At 42.6% G+C, this 17,936-nt stretch overlaps 2 protein-coding genes across 2 annotated transcripts; both read left to right on the top strand.

The window, feature by feature from the left end:
- The first annotated feature begins 4,793 nt into the window (after positions 1-4,793).
- On the top strand, positions 4,794-9,473 carry enpp7.2 (ectonucleotide pyrophosphatase/phosphodiesterase 7, tandem duplicate 2). The gene is made up of 6 exons (XM_058062655.1): positions 4,794-5,070; positions 5,357-5,502; positions 6,612-7,244; positions 8,516-8,762; positions 9,043-9,166; positions 9,416-9,473. The coding sequence occupies exons 1-6, from the start codon at positions 4,794-4,796 to the stop codon at positions 9,471-9,473; spliced, it is 1,485 nt and encodes a 494-aa protein (XP_057918638.1).
- A 2,375-nt stretch (positions 9,474-11,848) lies between these two features.
- On the top strand, positions 11,849-17,649 carry LOC131110013 (ectonucleotide pyrophosphatase/phosphodiesterase family member 7-like). Its single transcript, XM_058062653.1, has 5 exons — positions 11,849-12,095; positions 13,337-13,482; positions 14,572-15,204; positions 15,344-15,590; positions 17,008-17,649. Exons 1-5 carry the CDS (start codon positions 11,849-11,851, stop codon positions 17,124-17,126), a joined length of 1,392 nt encoding a protein of 463 aa, XP_057918636.1. The 3' UTR covers positions 17,127-17,649.
- The last annotated feature ends 287 nt before the right edge of the window (positions 17,650-17,936 follow it).

The following is a 17,936-nucleotide window of genomic DNA, read 5'->3' as shown; positions in this document are numbered from 1 at the left end:
TCGCCAATTAACCTAGCATGTTTTTGGAATGTGGGAGGAAACCGGAGTACCCGGAGAAAACCCACGCATGCATGGGTAGAACATGCAAACTCCACACAGAGATGGCAGAGGGTGGAATTGAACCCTGGTCTCCTAGCTGTGAGGTCTGCGCGCTAACCACTCGACCACCGTGCTGCCGCTTCGTCACATCTTAATTGCTGATTTTTAAAACAACACATCTTCCAATCCTATACATCCATATCTCCATTCTCTGAGGGTTCATTTCTCCTGGGGGAGTAGCGCTGATTACAGGCTGGGTGGGGCAAGGGTGCTGCAGTAAGATGGCCAAAGGAGAAGATCGATTTCTCTTTTAACCCACTTCATTTAACGCGGGCTATTTAAACTGGCGGGGCGGGGAGACATGAGATTGCATTAGCTGGGTATGGATTTTTGCCTTGCCAGATGAGCAAGAACAAAAAAAAGGGGGGGGGGTGGCGGGGTTCCAAAGCCTGACGCCGTTTAGGTTTTCCACACATGTATAAACGTGATCAGAAAGCATTATGTTCGATGGATTATTCTGTATTATTATTCCGGATTATTCCGAATGTGGGGCGGCACGGCGGTCGAGTGGTTAGCGCGCAGACCAGGGGTCAATTCCACCCTCGGCCATCTCTGTGTGGAGTTTGCATGTTCTCCCCGTGCATGCGTGGGTTTTCTCCGGGTACTCCGGTTTCCTCCCACATTCCAAAAACATGCTAGGTTAATTGGTCACTCCAAATTGTCCATAGGTATGAATGTGAGTGTGAATGGTTGTTTGGCTATATGTGCCCTGTGATTGGCTGGGCACCAGTCCAGGGTGTACCCCGCCTCTCGCCCGAAGACAGCTGGGATAGGCTCCAGCACCCCATGCGACCCTCATGAGGAAAAGCGGTAGAAAATGAATGAATGAATGAATGAATGAATGAATTCCGAATGTGATGGCAAGGGCAATGTCACTTCTTGCTCCACAAATCAGGTGATACAGGAAATGGCGGAAAGTTCCGTGTTATCAGGAAAAAGGTCACTCTCTTCCACTCCCGTTTCTTTATCCTGCTGCCAGCATCATAGGACTGGACTGGAAAAAATTGGAAGTTCCTATGACTGACATCATACTTTTCCTGATGTGCCAAGTTCTTGAAGCGTTGATGAATGGAGATGCCTCCCAGCTGACAATGCGGAATGACGTCCGGCGTCCACTCCATGATTATTATATAAGCATAATATTTTGTATTCTTGACATCACTTGTGTACTGCCAACAATTCATTTAAAAAGTCTCACTTTGTTCCTGTGGTTTCTCCTCACGTGCTCCCTCTCAGCCATCAGGTCCACTTGTCCCGGGAAGTTTTTCCTTCGCCAGCCTCCAACAAATCGCTCTGAGTGGCCCACGGAATGAAAGATTACGTTCTGCCAGACGACTCACAATTGCAATGAATCACGTCAAGACCTCTCTGTAGCGCTTTATTTCAAAAGGAAGTGGATTGTGATTGAGCGGATCTACGGCCTTGTGGTGTTTGTTTGGAGGTCTGTGTGGTACGATTGTGCCACTTTGTGTCCATGTTGGGAATGTGTTGTCCGGGGGGGTAGCCTGAAAGATTCTTCCTGTTATTAACCCCATTCCCTTTTAACTGGGGTGTCACCAAACAGGTAAACACAGCCAGGATCTGCTTATCTTCTCTCTGTTCCTCATGTGTAGTACAGTAAACTTCGGATATATCGGACTCGGATATATCGGAAATTCGCTCACAACGGACAGATAAAAAAGAACCAATTTTTCTGTAATGCATTTCCAATAAAAATTCATTGCATATATCAGATTTTTTTATAACGGATTTCGCCTATTTCGGACAAAATCTCCAGTCCCGTTCCAATGCATTTCCATTAAATTTTCTTCGCATATATCGGATGGCCGCATCGTGGCGCTCCGATTCGCCGAATCGTGACAGGCCGCTATACGACGTCATTTGCAGCGTTGCCTGCGCGTCCAGGTACATTGGAAACATAGTCAAGGAAGTGCCTTTTTATAACGGATAAAATCCGATTTACGCATATACCGGATATAAATCCGATATATGCGTAAAACGGACATTTTCCGGTATACGCATATAACAGATTTCGCTTATATCGGACAAAACCAGTGGGAACAATTGAATCCGATATATCCGAGGTTTACTGTACTATATAGTCCTCATGTGTAGTACTATAGTATATAGTAAATATAGTAGTAACTGTTAGTAAATCTGCAGGTCTCTTGATTCCTTGGAAATATTGTGTCCTTGATGTGGTTGTTTCGGCCAAAGAGTAGGATCCTCTTCAAGTGGGGGGACATTGATCAGTGTGACGCCAAACTGCTGAGGGAGCGATGAAGTCCCACAGTCCGACTCTTCATCTTCCTCAGAGCGAGACTGGCTTTAATCCTGGCTTCATCCTGGCTCCATTACCGTCTCATTCTGAGAATCAAGGTTCAATCTTTCCATTTTTACAAAAGGCTTTTCAAATCTGTTACAGTTACAGTATGTGTCAGCTTAAGATGCCATGTTTATATACATTCATTCATTCATTCATTTTCTGGACTGGTCGCCAGCCAATCACAGGGCACATATAGACAAACAACCATTCACACTCACATTCATACCTATGGACAATTTGGAGTCGCTAATTAACCTAGCATGTTTTTGGAATGTGGGAGGAAACCGGAGTACCCGGAGAAAACCCACACATGCACGGGGAGAACATGCAAACTCCACACAGAGATGGCCGAGGGTGGAATTGAACTCTGGTCTCCTCGCTGCTAACCACTCGACCGCCATGCCGTGCCGCCCTATATTATATTTATTATATATATTTATATAGAATTCTATTCTGTAAGATTATTTGCTTGAGTGATGGCCAGTTTACTTTACCAATTGTGTCTGTTTCTTATACATTGCGGTTCATATTGCTTTGAACTAGTTAAAAAAAAACAAATCATGTTTAATAAACACAAATTAGCCCTTTATATACATATATTGTCTTGCTCTTGGTGTCGTGTCGTGTAAACGTTTGTAAACGGGTGATACCTTTTGTAACTTTCTTCTCGCCTTCTCCGCTTCTCTGCTCCTCTGTGCTAACTCCACTTCATTCTCCTCCAAAGGGCTTTGTTTGGGGCCATCTTCCTGAAGGACATATTCTGCTGCACATGTGCAACAATCCGTTGCATGAGAATGGAGAGGAGGTCTTCAAAAGATGGCGTCTTAAGCACGAGTGGAGTCTAAAACAGTAATACGTACTTTAAATTGGATTTAAAAAATCAGTTATTACTTTTCTATATGAGACATTTGGGCACCCCTGGAAATCTTGGGGCCCCCAGGCAATTGCATGTGTTTGCTTAATGGTAAGTCGGCCTTTGCATGTTCGTTAGCAAATACACAGAATGTTCTTAACCACATTCACAACTCTCCCGTATTAATCCCCGCTCATCAAGATCATGTTCATTGCATTTAAGTTATTTATTGGCAGCTTTTTACATTTTTAAAGTATCGATGGAATGAATGGAATGAATGCTATATGTTACTGTGTCTCCATCTAGTGGCTCAGGCTCAAATTACACATCAACTTTTTTAGCTGTATTTGTAAGGGAAATGCTTAGATTAATTTAGTATTCATGAAAGAAACATGACCTATCCTTGTAGAAATGAATGTGAGTGTGAATGGCTGTTTGTCCATATGTGCCCTGCCATTGTTCAAAAATAAAATAACTACATCAGAAATTCCCTCATATGAAAATTGTTCATTCATTCATGCTAATTGTTAGAATTAATTGTTAGAATTATGGCAGAAAAAACAGAAGCAAGATTCCACAGTAGCATCCCAACAACAGATTTATGTTACTACGGTTGTTGCTATTTCATCCGACCTGCAAGAGTTGTGTTCATCGAGCAGACAACGTTACTTGTACAATACCACCTTCAAGATCTTCAAATGTTCCTTCGTCTCGCGCCAGTTTGGTCTAACGCTAACGCTAATGCTAAATTATCAATCAATTATCCTTATGAGTTGGGATGGGATTGTTGAGCTGTATAGGAAAGCCGCTTGCAGCATGCCATTGCTGCTAAGGTTGGATGACGTAAGACAGGGGTCTCCAACACGCGGCTCGCGGGCCAAATGTGGCCCGCAGGACACTAGTTTGAGGCCCCCGCCTTGATATGAAAGTTTAATGTAATGATATGAAAGTTTGATATGGATGCTGTATGGTATCATGTACCCAGAAAAAAATATTACGTTTGATTAATGTTCATGTTAAAGGTTAAATAACTGTTAATAGTTATCCTCCCTATCCGTGTGGAAGTGGTTAAGTTTTTGGCTATTTAAGTTTAAAGGAAATAACTTGAAGGCTACCGTTTAGGTCGCTAGCTCTCTAGTTTGCGAGTTAGCATGCATCTCCCCCTCATCTAATTCCAATGAGGAACATTTGGGGATGGATTTTGATCGTGTCAGCGATAACTGACTCGTTCCTCTGCCACATTCTGAATTGCTGGACCTTCAAAACCCAGGGTTGTATAGGAATAAAAGCCCTTTATGAGATGATAAGATAAGCTAAGATGGTGATCTAGCTACGGTTTAAGGGCAGATTAAGTGTCATGATAGTGTGTCTCTTCTTTTGTCATATTTGTTTGAGGTTTGTGTGTGCAGTATAATGAGTCATATCTAGTCTGTTTGCACACTCAAAAAAAAAAACAGTCAGCCATTCTCACATTTTTCAGCCTGCACTCACATGTGTACGTCTTCACAGCCAGACATGGCTTTGCTCTCCATGGTTGTCTTTGGAGTGATCGTCAGCGCTCCTTGTGCTGCAGTCCCATTAGGAGGTTCTGTTTCTGGGCTGCAGTCTGGTTTCGGTGGGTCAGTCAGGAACAAGTTGTTACTTGTTTCTTTTGATGGCTTCCGCTGGGATTACGATCAAGATGTGGACACCCCGAATCTGGACAAAATGGCTAAGGATGGAGTGAAAGCAAAGTATGTGACCCCACCGTTTATCACCATCACCAGCCCAGCGCACTTCACCCTGATTACAGGTAACAGCGCCTTTGTCATGTAATCCTTGGTTTTAAGTCAAGGGTTCCCATAAGCAATCCTATAGTCGTGATCAAGATCTGCGTCAGGTAAACCCACTAAAAACCCAACGAGTAACAAGTAAACCCAAACTCGTCCATCTGAGAAGTCAGATTAGAAACAGTCATGTACACCAAACCGCTCTGGTTTACTTAATGTAGACCTTAAAATGTACATCCGACCATAAGTATAAACTTTCATAGACTAGATTTAATAAAGTCCATACTGTGTTTGCATCTTTCTAATCAGGCCGCTACGTGGAGAACCATGGAGTGATACACAACATGTGGTTCAACACGTCCACCCAGGAGAAGAAGCAGTACTACATGACCCAGTTTGTTGATTCCTACTGGGACAACGGCAGCTTGCCCATCTGGATAACAGCACAGAGACAGGTGCATGGCAAGATTTATGGGCCAAACCTTAACACCGTATTGTTTTTTGTTTTATGACTTTTATTTATTTATGAAATTATTCATTTTATCAACAACCAGCAGAACATAAACAATGTCGAGCCTCCTTTTATTACCTGACTTACAGTATTTTAGTCCTATTGTACTGTGTGACTGGTAGAAAAGTACACACTTTTGTACAATTTGACACAAACCGAAATTGAATGGATTTTTAAGAGAATTAAGAAAATAAGAATGTAAATATTTGTGTTAGCGCGCAGACTTCACAACTAGGAGACCAGGGTTCAATTCCACCCTCGGCCATCTCTGTGTGGAGTTTGCATGTTCTCCCCCCGTGCATGCGTGGGTTTTCTCCGGGTACTCCGGTTTTCTCCGGGTACTCCAAAAACATGCTAGGTTAATCGGTGACTCCAAATTGTCCATAGGTATGAATGTGAGTGTGAATGGTTGTTTGTCTATATGTGCCCTGTGATTGGCTGGCAACCAGTCCAGGGTGTACCCCGCCTCTTGCCCAAAGACAGCTGGGATAGGCTGCAGCACCCCCCGCGACCATTGTGAGGATAAGCGGTAAAAAATGAATGAATGAATGAATAGCGGCAGAGGTGAGACGATAGACGAGATCTCTTACTCTTACAGTGAAAAATACTAGAAGATGATATATTGCCATCTGGGCTCACTGCTGGGAGACCCGAGTTCAATCCCACCTTCGGCCATCTCTGTGTGGAGTTTGCATGTTCTCCCTGTGGGTTTCCTCCCACATTCCAAAAACATGCTAGGTTAATTGACTACTCCAAATTGTCCATAGGTATGAATGTGAGTGTGAATGGTTGTTTGTCTATATGTGCCCTGTGATTGGCTGGCGACCAGTCCAGGGTGTACCCCGCCTCTCCAGCACCCCCCGCGACCCTTGTGAGGATAAGCGGTAAAAAATGAATGAATGAAATATTTGTGTGTCCTGTATAAAGAGTACAAATACTTCAACGACTTCAACTACTTTAACAAATAGCTCACCTCCTATTTGGCTCCATTTTGGTCCATTCCACGGTGGAGCTTGACTCTCCAATCCCTCATGCTGTGTTATCCTCTTGCAGGGTGTAAAAGCAGGCTCTCTCCATTTCCCGGGCACAGCAGCTACCTACAAAAAAGAGATAGTTAAAGTGAGGCAGGTGGAACCGCGTTTCTACGACTATTCAAACGAAAAAGAATGGAGGCGTAACATCGATAAAGTGATTGGAGAATGGTTCCACCAACAGGACCTCGACTTTGTCACCTTGTACTTTGGGGAACCAGATAAGGTCGGCCACAAGTATGGACCAGATTCCGAAGAACGCCGGAAGATGGTGCAGCAAGTGGATCGTACCGTGGGCTACATCCGGGACCAGATCTATTACCACGGTCTAGCTGACCGACTCAATATCATCATCACTGCTGACCACGGGATGACTAAAGTCTTTCGAGGGGAACAAGTTGAGGAAATCATGCTGTCGCAGATACCAGGTTTTAACTTCTGGGATATCAAGTTCCATCTGGTAGATTATGGACCTACTGGGATGCTGCTTCCGAAGACAGGGAAGTTGGAGAAGGTGTATCAAGCGCTAAAGGGAGGCCACCCTCACCTTCATGTGTATAAAAAAGAGGAAATGCCAGAAAGACTGCACTATGGTACCCACCCACGACTTCTCCCCATTATCCTCTTCGCTGATCCTGGATATGTCATCAATGGGGTGAGAAACTGCAATATTTCATATCACAGTTAAGTGGATGTTCATAGGAAAGTATTGCATGCGATATCTGTTCATTTTGGACCAGGGTTCGATTCCACCCTCGGCAATCTCTGTGTGGAGTTTGCATGTTCTCCCCGGTTTTCTCCGGGTACTCCGGTTTCCTCCCACATTCCAAAAACATGCTAGGTTAATTAGCGTGAGTAGACTCCATTACTGGCTGTCCACTCTGCCATCAAAACAACACACTAAACCTAGCTTTAGCCATGCAGTACACAGTACACAGTACACAGTACACAGTACAGTCATCCCTCGTCTATTGCGGTTCATTGATTCCAGACCGGCTGCACGGCGGACGTGTGGTTAGCGCGCCGACCTCACAGCTAGGAGACCAGGGTTCAATCCCACCCTCCCACCATGTTCTCCCCGTGCATGCGTGGGTTTTCCCCGGGTACTCCGGTTTCGTCCCACATTCCAAAAACATGCTAGGTTAATTAGCGACTCCAAATTGTCCATAGGTATGAATGTGAGTGTGAATGGTTGTTTGTCTATATGTGCCCTGTGATTGGCTGGCGACCAGTCCAGGGTGTACCCCGCCTCTTTTGTGTCCAAGAGTTAATTATTCAGTCAGGAAAACTGACAGAACTGTTGTGTATTAAAGGGGTTCTCCAATTCTTTAACTGAGGTGTAGACTTGAGTCCTGTGACTTGGACTTGAGTCTGACTGGACATACACAGTTTGGATGACTCGGGATGCACCTCGAACCAAATGATTTTACAAGTTCGATGCCTTGTACTCGTCCATGAATCTGTTCTTAACCTGCTCCAATTCCGAATTTAAAACATTTAAGGTCCTCGTTTTACAATCGCCCACATCGTTACCATTTCATCTACCACTTCTCTACCGTCCTCCCTGGTCCCTACTCAGGCTTCTTGGAAGAATTCTGGGAATGTATTGCAGACTTGGTACCCATGCAAGATTGTACTCGTTGGTAATATTGGATCGGACTCTATCCTTTCAAAAGAACTTTGAGAATGTTACCAAAACTGCATTTTTCATCTTGGCAACATGGCTAAGATACGGTCCATTCTACCCGCCCCGCTTAAAAAAGTCATCATCATGTCATACTGTTGTAATTTAGTGATTCATTGTAAAATACTACAGTACTACAGCACATTGAACAAAGTATAACAAAATAACCGTGTGGTTATGAAGTATGGGTTTGTTGCTAATGGTTAATTCTTGTTCTTTTCTGTTTTCTCCCCAAATCTTAGTTTCTTCCTTTGCAGTTTCACAAAGGAGAACACGGCTTTGACAACCAAGAGTTAGACATGAAGCCCTTCTTTAGGGCGGTGGGGCCTGACTTCAAGAAAAACCTGGTGGTTGAACCCTTTGAGACGGTCAATGTGTACTCACTGATGTGCCATCTATTGGGCATCGAACCCGAGGTCAACGATGGGCACCTAGACAACACCAAACACATGCTGGTCCCCAAGATAAACGCAGGAGGAGATCATAACGGTAAGACGTCTCGGTGGTCATGATCACCTTAACCTGTTTTCACTGTTGACGGTCTAGCTAAGCTAAACTTTCATAGACAATAACACGAGTTTAAGATTTTATTGGATTTAATCTGGATTTGTTTTGTGTATGGCCCATTATTGTCAGTACTCGTCTTTCACTGACAGAATGATGCTGGCAAGGCGGCGAAAACCTTTATCTGCGTCGAGATAAGAGTCTGCTCGTCTGGCAAATTAATACCGTTTCTAATCTCCTCATACTTGTTTCCATCTGCATCCAGGTCAAAAACCACAGACTCGGTCACAAATTGTGACGGGTTTATCAGCAGTGACTGGCTTTCTGGCACTGGTGTTTGTAGCGTTGACCTCCCACACTTTGTGGAAAAGGAGGTCAGCGGAAAAGAGGTAATTGGCTCCAAGCAGAAAACCAAATTCTAATCCAATTATCCATCTTTTGTTTGTCGGATTTGATGTATTTTTTAAAGCACTCGTAAGGTTTATGAATTTGGTACCCAATAAATACAAACATGGGTCTTTGAAGCTTCCATGTTATTTTGTGTGCACCCAAACAAAAGGTGGAGACGAATCACTTGAAATTTGACAACCGCGTTATTCCTATTCTCACTTTTTCTGGGCTGATTTCTCTTCTTTCAGGTTTAAACCGGAGTACACCGCTCAGGAGGCCACGGGCGACAAGCTAACCAGTTTTTGAGGGCTCCCAGACACGTTGGCGTTGACTGCGAGTCTATGACTTGACATATACTGTACTGGTATCAGAACTCATTCTTACCATGGAGTGAATTGGTTGGTTGGTTGGTTTGTTGCCTGTTATGTCTCGGATAAATGTTTTTCAAGTATCTCATCACTAATCAGGTTGGTTCTTTAACTCATTCAGTACCAAACTACTTTCAAGGCACACAGAATGTTGGGTTCTATGGCTATAGAAACATGGAACCTACCAGAAGAAAGATTAGACAAATAATTATTTGTTGTCATTCCAGTCATCAACAGTAGAAGGGTAGGTTTCAGCAACTTCTCAACAGAAATCTAAACAACTATACCACATCAAAATGAAAATTTGTTCCAATTTTGCTTCAGTATGCAGAAATTCTCTGGTTAGCGTGCAATATGGCGTTAGTTCAACCGTTTTTATGACAAAATGTTTTTGTTAGCATCCTATTAGCAGAGCGTCATTCACGGTTTCGTTCCTGGCTTTCTGTAACGGATTAATTGGATTTATATTCCAAACATGTTATTTGGTTAGCATCTGTTTCAGTTTGGGTCAGACATTCTGGAACAAACTAATGACGCTAACCAAGGTTCTACTATCCAGTGTATGCATGCTGTGTTTAGTGTCACAGGATCAATAGTTCCTATATTCTGCTTCGGTGTGACTTGATTGATTTGGTTCTATTGAATTATCACTTGGCAATGTCCTACCTCCATGATCCTTATCAAGCATAAAATCCGTCCTTGAATAAATCCTACCTCCATCTTGATGACAAAGTCCAGTCTTTATTGAGTCCATGCGACCAAGGTTTTCTTTTTTTTTTTTGGCCATAAGCTGTTTCCTACATAATGACAGCGCTTGAAGACAAGCAAGGAATTCTGCATTCAGGATGCATGATAACAAAAATATTCAGGCTTACCAATAACAAATAACTATTATTGACTCATTTAGATTTAATTCTACTTTGTGGACACCAGGAGGTGGTAACAACTTCAAGTTGGATTTGACAATCTGTACAGGTAGATATGTCCGTAGATAGGGAGATGTTTATTGCTGTTGGTTAGGTGGCACCACTTCAACTAGGACGAGGTAGTTGTAGGACTAGTGGGTTGTAGGACTAGTGGGTTGTAGGACTAGTGGATTGTAGGACTAGGTAGTTGTAGGACTAGTGGGTTGTAGGACTAGGTAGTTGTAGGACTAGTGGGTTGTAGGACTAGGTAGTTGTAGGACTAGTGGGTTATAGGACTAGTGAGTTGTAGGACTGGTGGTTTGTAGGACTAGGTAGTTGTAGTACTAGTGTGTTGTAGGACTAGTGGGTTGTAGGACTAGGTAGTTGTAGGACTAGTGGGTTGTAGGACTAGTGAGTTGTACGACTAGTGGGTTGTAGGACGAGGTAGTTGTAGGACTAGTGGGTTGTAGGACGAGTGGGTTGTAGGACTAGTGGGTTGTAGGACTAGTGGGTTGTAGGACTAGTGAGTTGTAGGACTAGTGGGTTGTAGGACTAGGTAGTTGTAGGACTTGTGAGTTGTACGACTAGTGGGTTGTAGGACTAGGTAGTTGTAGGACTAGTGGGTTGTAGGACTAGTGGGTTGTAGGATGAGTGGGTTGTAGGACTAGTGAGTTGTAGGACTAGTGGGTTGTAGGACTAGTGGGTTGTAGGACTAGGTAGTTGTAGGACTAGTGGGTTGTAGGACTAGTGGGTTGTAGGACTAGGTAGTTGTAGGACTAGTGGGTTGTAGGACTAGGTAGTTGTAGGACTAGTGGGTTGTAGGACTAGGTAGTTGTAGGACTAGTGGGTTGTAGGACTAGTGGGTTGTAGGACTAGGTAGTTGTAGGACTAGTGGGTTGTAGGACTAGTGGGTTGTAGGAATAGGTAGTTGTAGGACTAGTGGGTTGTAGGACTAGTGGGCTGCCAGACTAGTGGGTTGTAGGAATAGGTAGTTGTAGGACTAGTGGGTTGTAGGACTAGTGGATTGTAGAATTAGTTAGACCATTTTTATAAACGTGATTACATTTAGCTCTTATCACAAGTCAATAAACCTACCTCTTTAGTGCAGCTATGACTACAATTAGCATGACAAAAGCTGTGCTATTTTACAACACATCAGGCGGGTTAAAGTTTCAGGTTTCAGTCTGGGATTATCTCCCTATATCAGCTAATTCCATCGTAAAATGATAAACGCTGGTGTTTGTGGGTCGTGCTAGCCAATATTCCTGATTAAGGAGAACAGGGCTGCTTCCATCAAAAGCCTTGATAGTTTAGAGGGGGGGGGGGCAGGTATCAAGTACATTTACACCATTAACGTATCGCGTCTGGAGAGCCTCTCCATGTGTGAGGAAGCAGAGCCAGCCTAAGAATGTCCTACACCTTCCTCTACCTTTGCGTCTTATGCCACATTGTCTGGCCACCCTGTGAAGCTGCTCCAGCACGGTCTGCAAGGAACAAGCTGCTGCTCATCTCCTTTGATGGCTTCCGTTGGGATTATGACCGGGATCTTGAAACCCCCAACCTGGATCAGATGGCCAAGGATGGCGTGAAAGCGGTCTATGTCACGCCACCCTTTCTCACCATCACCAGCCCTGCTCACTTTTCGCTGCTGACAGGTAAAACAATCTCTTAATTTCTTAATTTCTTCTTCTTCAAAAAGAATGTCCTTGTTTCATTAAGCCTCCATGCTAAGCGTATTCCTACAACGGACAGACAAACCGATTTTATGCAGTATGAGTGATATGTACGCCTAATTGCAGAACAGACGTGCTGACCAGTGCTCGCTATTTAGTTTGAGAACCAAGAAAGCAGATTCTATAACAGGGGTCTCAAACTCAATTTACCTGGGGGCCACCGGAGCTAGGTTCTGGGTGAAGCCGGGCCGCATCAGGTTTTCAAAAAACAAAAACAAAAACGCATTTATTAAAAACTGGAAAAAAATCAATAAAAAAACTATCTTCAATGCTTTTGCTTCTGCTATACCCTACACTTTTTCAGTACTTTGCTTCCGATTTTCCACACCAAATATCTTAATTTTTATTTTTCTATACACAAAATGAGATTAAAAAAAATAAATAAACAAATTAAGAATAAAGACAATAAATCAATCAATCAGTAATAAATAAGTAAAATAATAATAAAACAGCAAATAAGAAAAACGTAAGAATTTTTTTTCAGATTCAAATGTACAGTATTAACAGTTATTTAACCTTTAACATGAACATGAATGAAACTTAATAATTTGACCCAATTAGCAAGTTAGCATCGTACTCGAGCAGCGTCGTAACTTTAACAACATGTTTGATGAGATGCTTTATCTTGACGTGTATTTTGCGTTTTATTCCAAATCATTTCCTGCATTTATTTGTACCCAGCGTCATAAGCCTTTAGCTTCATTGCTAATCCAAAGCAAAACAGGGCGGGGTAACAGGGTAGGGTAACAGTATGTGTGGGGCTAAATCATGTTAATTGTGTCCGGTGTCATTTCAACATTAAACTTTGGTATCAAGGTGGGGGCCTTAAACTAGCGTCTCGCGTGCCGCATTTGGCCCGCAGGTCGCGAGTTTGAGACCCCTGTTTTATAAAGTAGGTACCTCAGAGTTCATGATGGAATCCCCTAGGCTGCACAAAACGGGGAGACCCCTGTGTCGGATCTGACTAGGGTGTTGTGGGAATATTCCACCCAGGGTAGCAGAGTAGACCAGGAAGATGGCTGTTGAAGAGAAATGTTATGCAAATGAGTTACAATTGCATTCCGCACAGTAATCCAGCATACATTAATGTTCATATTCATACTCATTTCTCTACTCCTTACCATTTATGTGTCTTGTACATCATTGTGCCTTTCTCCATGCAGGAAATTTTGTGGAGAACCACGGGGTGATCCACAATATTTGGTTCAACACAACCACTCAGGAGAAGAAACAGTACCATGCTACTCAGTTTGTTGATTCCTACTGGGACAACGGCAGCTTACCCATCTGGATAACAGCACAAAGACAGGTTGATTCCAGATAGCCTTTCTGCTTCTTCAAAGCCTCATGAAACCAGTTTGATGTTTATCTCATGAATCCCTTTGCTTTCATTAGTCAGACTCAGTAAAGCTAATAGACACCATTACTGGCTGTCCTCTCTGCCATCAAAACAACACACTAAACCTAAACAGTAGGGAAACATGCTTTAGCCATGCAGTACACAGTATACGGTACACGGTACACGGTACACGGTACACGGTACACGGTACACTGTACACAGTGCAGTCATCCCTCGTCTATTGCGGTTCATTGGTTCCAGACCGGCTGCACGGCGGACTAGTGGTTAGCGCGCAGACCTCACAGCTAGGAGACCAGGGTTCAATCCCACGTGCTGCGTGGGTTTTCTCCGGGTATTCCGGTTTCCTCCCACATTCCAAACACATGCTAGGTTAATTGTCCACTCCAAATTGTCCATAGGTATGAATGTGAGTGTGAATGGTTGTTTGTCTATATGTGCCCTGTGATTGGCTGGCCACCAGTCCAGGGTGTACCCCGCCTCTCGCCCGAAGACAGCTGGGATAGGCTCCAGCATACTCCACGACCTTGGTGAGGATAAGCAACATAGAAAATATATGGATGGATGCTTGAAAATGCTTATTTGAGGCAAAAACTATGGAATATTTTTAACATATTATTTATTTTTTATTATTATTTATTATTTAACATATTAAATACCTCGTGAGGAAAAGTGGTAGAAAATGAATGAATGAATGAATGGTTCCAGACACAACCATGATCAGTGAATTTCTGCAAAGCAGGATTTCTTATTTATAAATATTATAATAATAGATAATATAATAATAGAAAAGCTGCTTACGGTCCTCTAAATAGGCTTTTTAACATTATTAGAGCCCTACACACATGAAATAATAAATAACGGTCAAATAATAACAGATTCATGGATGAGGGCAAATAAGTAAGCATGTTTTTTTACATCCTACTCTATAGTAGGTAGAATGAGTGTACAAAATATTATGTTAGTCAAAATGGTTCCTGTTTTGGAACAAACTAAGAACTACAAAATGACTTAAGGACTGTTGTGTGTTTGAATTTCTAGGGTTTAAAAACGGGGTCGCTGCATTTCCCTGGCACGGCTGCCACTTACAGAGGAGAAACCGTAAATGTGAGGCAAGTGGAACCTCCGATCTATGATCACGGAAACGAGACAGAATGGAGGCTTAACATCGATAAAGTGATTGGAGAATGGTTCCACAAGCAGGACCTGGATTTTGTCTCCTTGTACTTCGGGGAACCAGATCTAGTCGGACACAAATATGGACCAGATTCTCCAGAATGCCAGAAAATGGTCCAGCAAGTGGATCGTACTGTGGGCTACATTCGGGATAAGATCCATCACCATGGTTTAACTGACCGACTCAATATCATTATTACTGCTGATCATGGAATGACGAGAATCTTACCTGAAGGACAAATTCAAAGGATCGTCTTGTCTAAGATCCCAGGCTTCACCTTCAATGATATCCGCTTCCAACTCTTGGATTATGGTCCTTTGGGAATGCTGCTTCCGAAAGAAGGGAAGCTGGAGAAGGTCTATCAGGCTCTGAAAAAAGGCCACCCTCACCTTCATGTGTACAAAAAGGAGGAGATTCCAGAGAGGCTGCACTACAGTTCCCATCCACGACTGCTTCCCATTATTCTATTGTCTGATCCTGGATATGTCATCAGTGGGGTGAGCGATTCTGTCCGAGGTTTAGGTTTCTAGAAGACATTCCTGAATAGAAGATCCAAAACAGTGATTACTTATCTGCTGGTACATCTCATTATCACATATGTTTCTCATACAACTTCTCGTTCCTGTCTCCATGTAGTTTTTACCACTGCAATTCAACAAAGGGGATCACGGCTTTGACAATGAGGTCATGGACATGAAAGCCTTCTTCAGAGCGGTCGGGCCCAATTTTCAGAAGAACTTGATTGTCAATCCATTTGACTTGGTCAACGTGTACCCGCTGATGTGCCATCTCCTTGGGATAAAACCAGAGCGCAACGATGGACACTTGGAGAATGTCAAACACATGCTAGTACCCACGGAGAACACAGGAAGTGGCCATGATGGTGAGTTATTAGACAGCAACAATGTAGGCCCTGTCGCAGGGAAAATGATGGAATATACCACCTATCGTATATTTATGTAGTATTACATTATTTATGTAGTATTATGTAATATTTTTGTAGTAAGAGCAAAGAAAACTTGTATGACCATTTCAATGTGAAATTTTAAATTCATAATATGAATTTGGCTGGCATTCCATTTTTTTCTAATGAACATAAAAATGTCTTTTGCAAAGTTTGGAGGAAATCCATTGAGATTTAGGGGTGCCACCTCATACATAAACTTTTGTAAAATTTCAGAAAATGTGAAATTTCTAGTCTAATTTTTTTTATTTACAACATATTGCGCAACTGCAGGATCTTGAGACACATGCTAACTCGCAAACTAGAGAGCTAGCGACCTAAACGGTACCCTTCAAGTTATTTCTTTTAACTTAAATAGCCAAAAACTTACCACTTCCACACGGATAGGGAGGATAACTATTAACAGTTATTTAACCTTTAACATGAACATTAATCAAACGTAATATTTCTTTCTGTGTACATGATACCATACAGCATCCATATCAAACTTGAGCGGGCCGCACTAACATTAAACTTTCATATCAAGGCGGGGGCCTCAAACTAGTGCCCTGCGGGCCACATTTGGCCCGCGGGCCGCATGTTTGAGACCCCTGATGTAGGACTACAGTACTACTCTCAATAAATATGAGGCATCAGTAATACTGTCTACTCTATATTACTGTTGTTGATGTTATGCTAGCTCAGCTATTAGCTAACTGTCATTAGCAAACTGTAGCTAGGTAATGTTAGCTACAGTAGAGGCAATGAGCACTAAATACCTATAAATATGACTACAAATCATTCAAATTACAAAAACAAAACCACAAACTTGCTAGTAATATGTAATAGGAGTATAAATACCAACAAAAACATAAATATCACCTTAGAGTTCTTGAGCTGCAGTCTTTGCTGACCTCAAATCTCCATGGCGACCATTGAACTGTTCACCACTTTATTCCACAAAAACAGATGTATGGTGGCACCCCTAAATAATCATGTATTGGAAAAATATTTTATATGTGTTGTTTCTACATATATTGGAACACTTTTAGTACCCAGCCATATTAAAATTCAATAATTGTGTTTTTTGATGCACCCTAATGACCATCTAAGTGTTATTTTTAGAATTATTAGAGCCGTGCAGACATGAAATTACGTCCCTACAGTCATCGAGCAAACTAATTTATTTGTTGTAAACTTAACAAACTGTTTCACCTGTTCAGCTGAGTTGAGGGCTGCCATCACATGACTCGGTACCTGATACACCACAGCAGCTGTAAAGCCGTATCTTATCATCATGGTGAAAGGTTGCAGTCTGTGCTGGTACTTACGCTGTATGTTCTGTTCTTCCTTTTAGGAGCAGAGGGCAACACTCCAATGGAGGTGCTGATAGGAGCGATATCCGTGACAGGGTTTCTCAGCCTTGTGTTCATCGTCATCGTTACCTACAACATGTGCAAAAGAAGAGAATCCTGAGGTGTTCTGGAAGTTATATTCAGGAATACTGTTGTATCTTATCTAAATGTCGCAGCACTCACATGAAAAATGTCTTTTCCTGGATTCAAAGAAAGGGTATTTATCTTGACTCCATCAGATTTGCTCTTCTCCCCCAGTGCAGTTTGTCCCAAATTTTGGGGTATCAAAGTAGTTGAGATAAGAAAAGACAAATTGAGGGAGTACTCTTTCTTGTATTGAAGATAAACATACATAAATATATGTGTCATTCATTCATTCATTCATTTTCTACCGCTTTTTCCTCACGAGAGTCGCGGGGGTGCTGGAGCCAATCCCAGCTGTCTTTTGTGCGAGAGGCGGGGTACACCCTGGACTGGTCGCCAGCCAATCAGAGGGCACATATAGACAAACAACCATTCAAACTCACATTCATACCTATGGACAATTTGGAGTCGCCAATAAACCTAGCATGTTTTTGGAATGTGGGAGGAAACCGGAGTACCCGGAGAAAACCCACGCATGCACGGAGATGGCCGAGGGTGGAATTGACTGTTATATGCATGGAACCGTTATGCACATATCCACATCTACTTTGGAATAAATGACTTTTCAGAAAGTGTGGCGTGCTTCTGTTGAAGCGTTTTGTGTTGTTTCTCATCACATATTAAGAATAAATACGTGTCTGCCACATCTCAACCAACGCAGGCAGCCAAACACTGGCATCCCCCGCCTTCCTCGTGCTCATCCAATCACCAGTCAGAACTCAGCCAAAATGCATTCAAGGTGTCATACAAAGTTGGATTTTTTACTAATTACAAATATATGCTTTTC

Source organism: Doryrhamphus excisus, chromosome 22 (assembly GCF_030265055.1).
Source record: "Doryrhamphus excisus isolate RoL2022-K1 chromosome 22, RoL_Dexc_1.0, whole genome shotgun sequence".
NCBI lineage: Eukaryota > Metazoa > Chordata > Actinopteri > Syngnathiformes > Syngnathidae > Doryrhamphus > Doryrhamphus excisus.
The sequence above is the reverse complement of the archived record's forward strand: the minus strand, read 5'-3'. Positions and strand labels throughout refer to the sequence as shown.

What these genes read in the sequence shown, in the direction of transcription:
- LOC131110013 (XM_058062653.1), top strand. Translation starts at nt 11,849, where the DNA reads ATGTCCTACACCTTCCTCTACCTTTGCGTCTTATGCCACATTGTCTGG. An exon ending in CTGGATATGTCATCAGTGGG is followed by an intron (nt 15,205 to 15,343) that starts GTGAGCGATTCT and finishes GTCTCCATGTAG; the next exon opens with TTTTTACCACTGCAATTCAA. An exon ending in CACAGGAAGTGGCCATGATG is followed by an intron (nt 15,591 to 17,007) that starts GTGAGTTATTAG and finishes TCTTCCTTTTAG; the next exon opens with GAGCAGAGGGCAACACTCCA.
- enpp7.2 (XM_058062655.1), top strand. Translation starts at nt 4,794, where the DNA reads ATGGCTTTGCTCTCCATGGTTGTCTTTGGAGTGATCGTCAGCGCTCCT. An exon ending in CTGGATATGTCATCAATGGG is followed by an intron (nt 7,245 to 8,515) that starts GTGAGAAACTGC and finishes CCCAAATCTTAG; the next exon opens with TTTCTTCCTTTGCAGTTTCA. An exon ending in AGGAGGTCAGCGGAAAAGAG is followed by an intron (nt 9,167 to 9,415) that starts GTAATTGGCTCC and finishes CTCTTCTTTCAG; the next exon opens with GTTTAAACCGGAGTACACCG.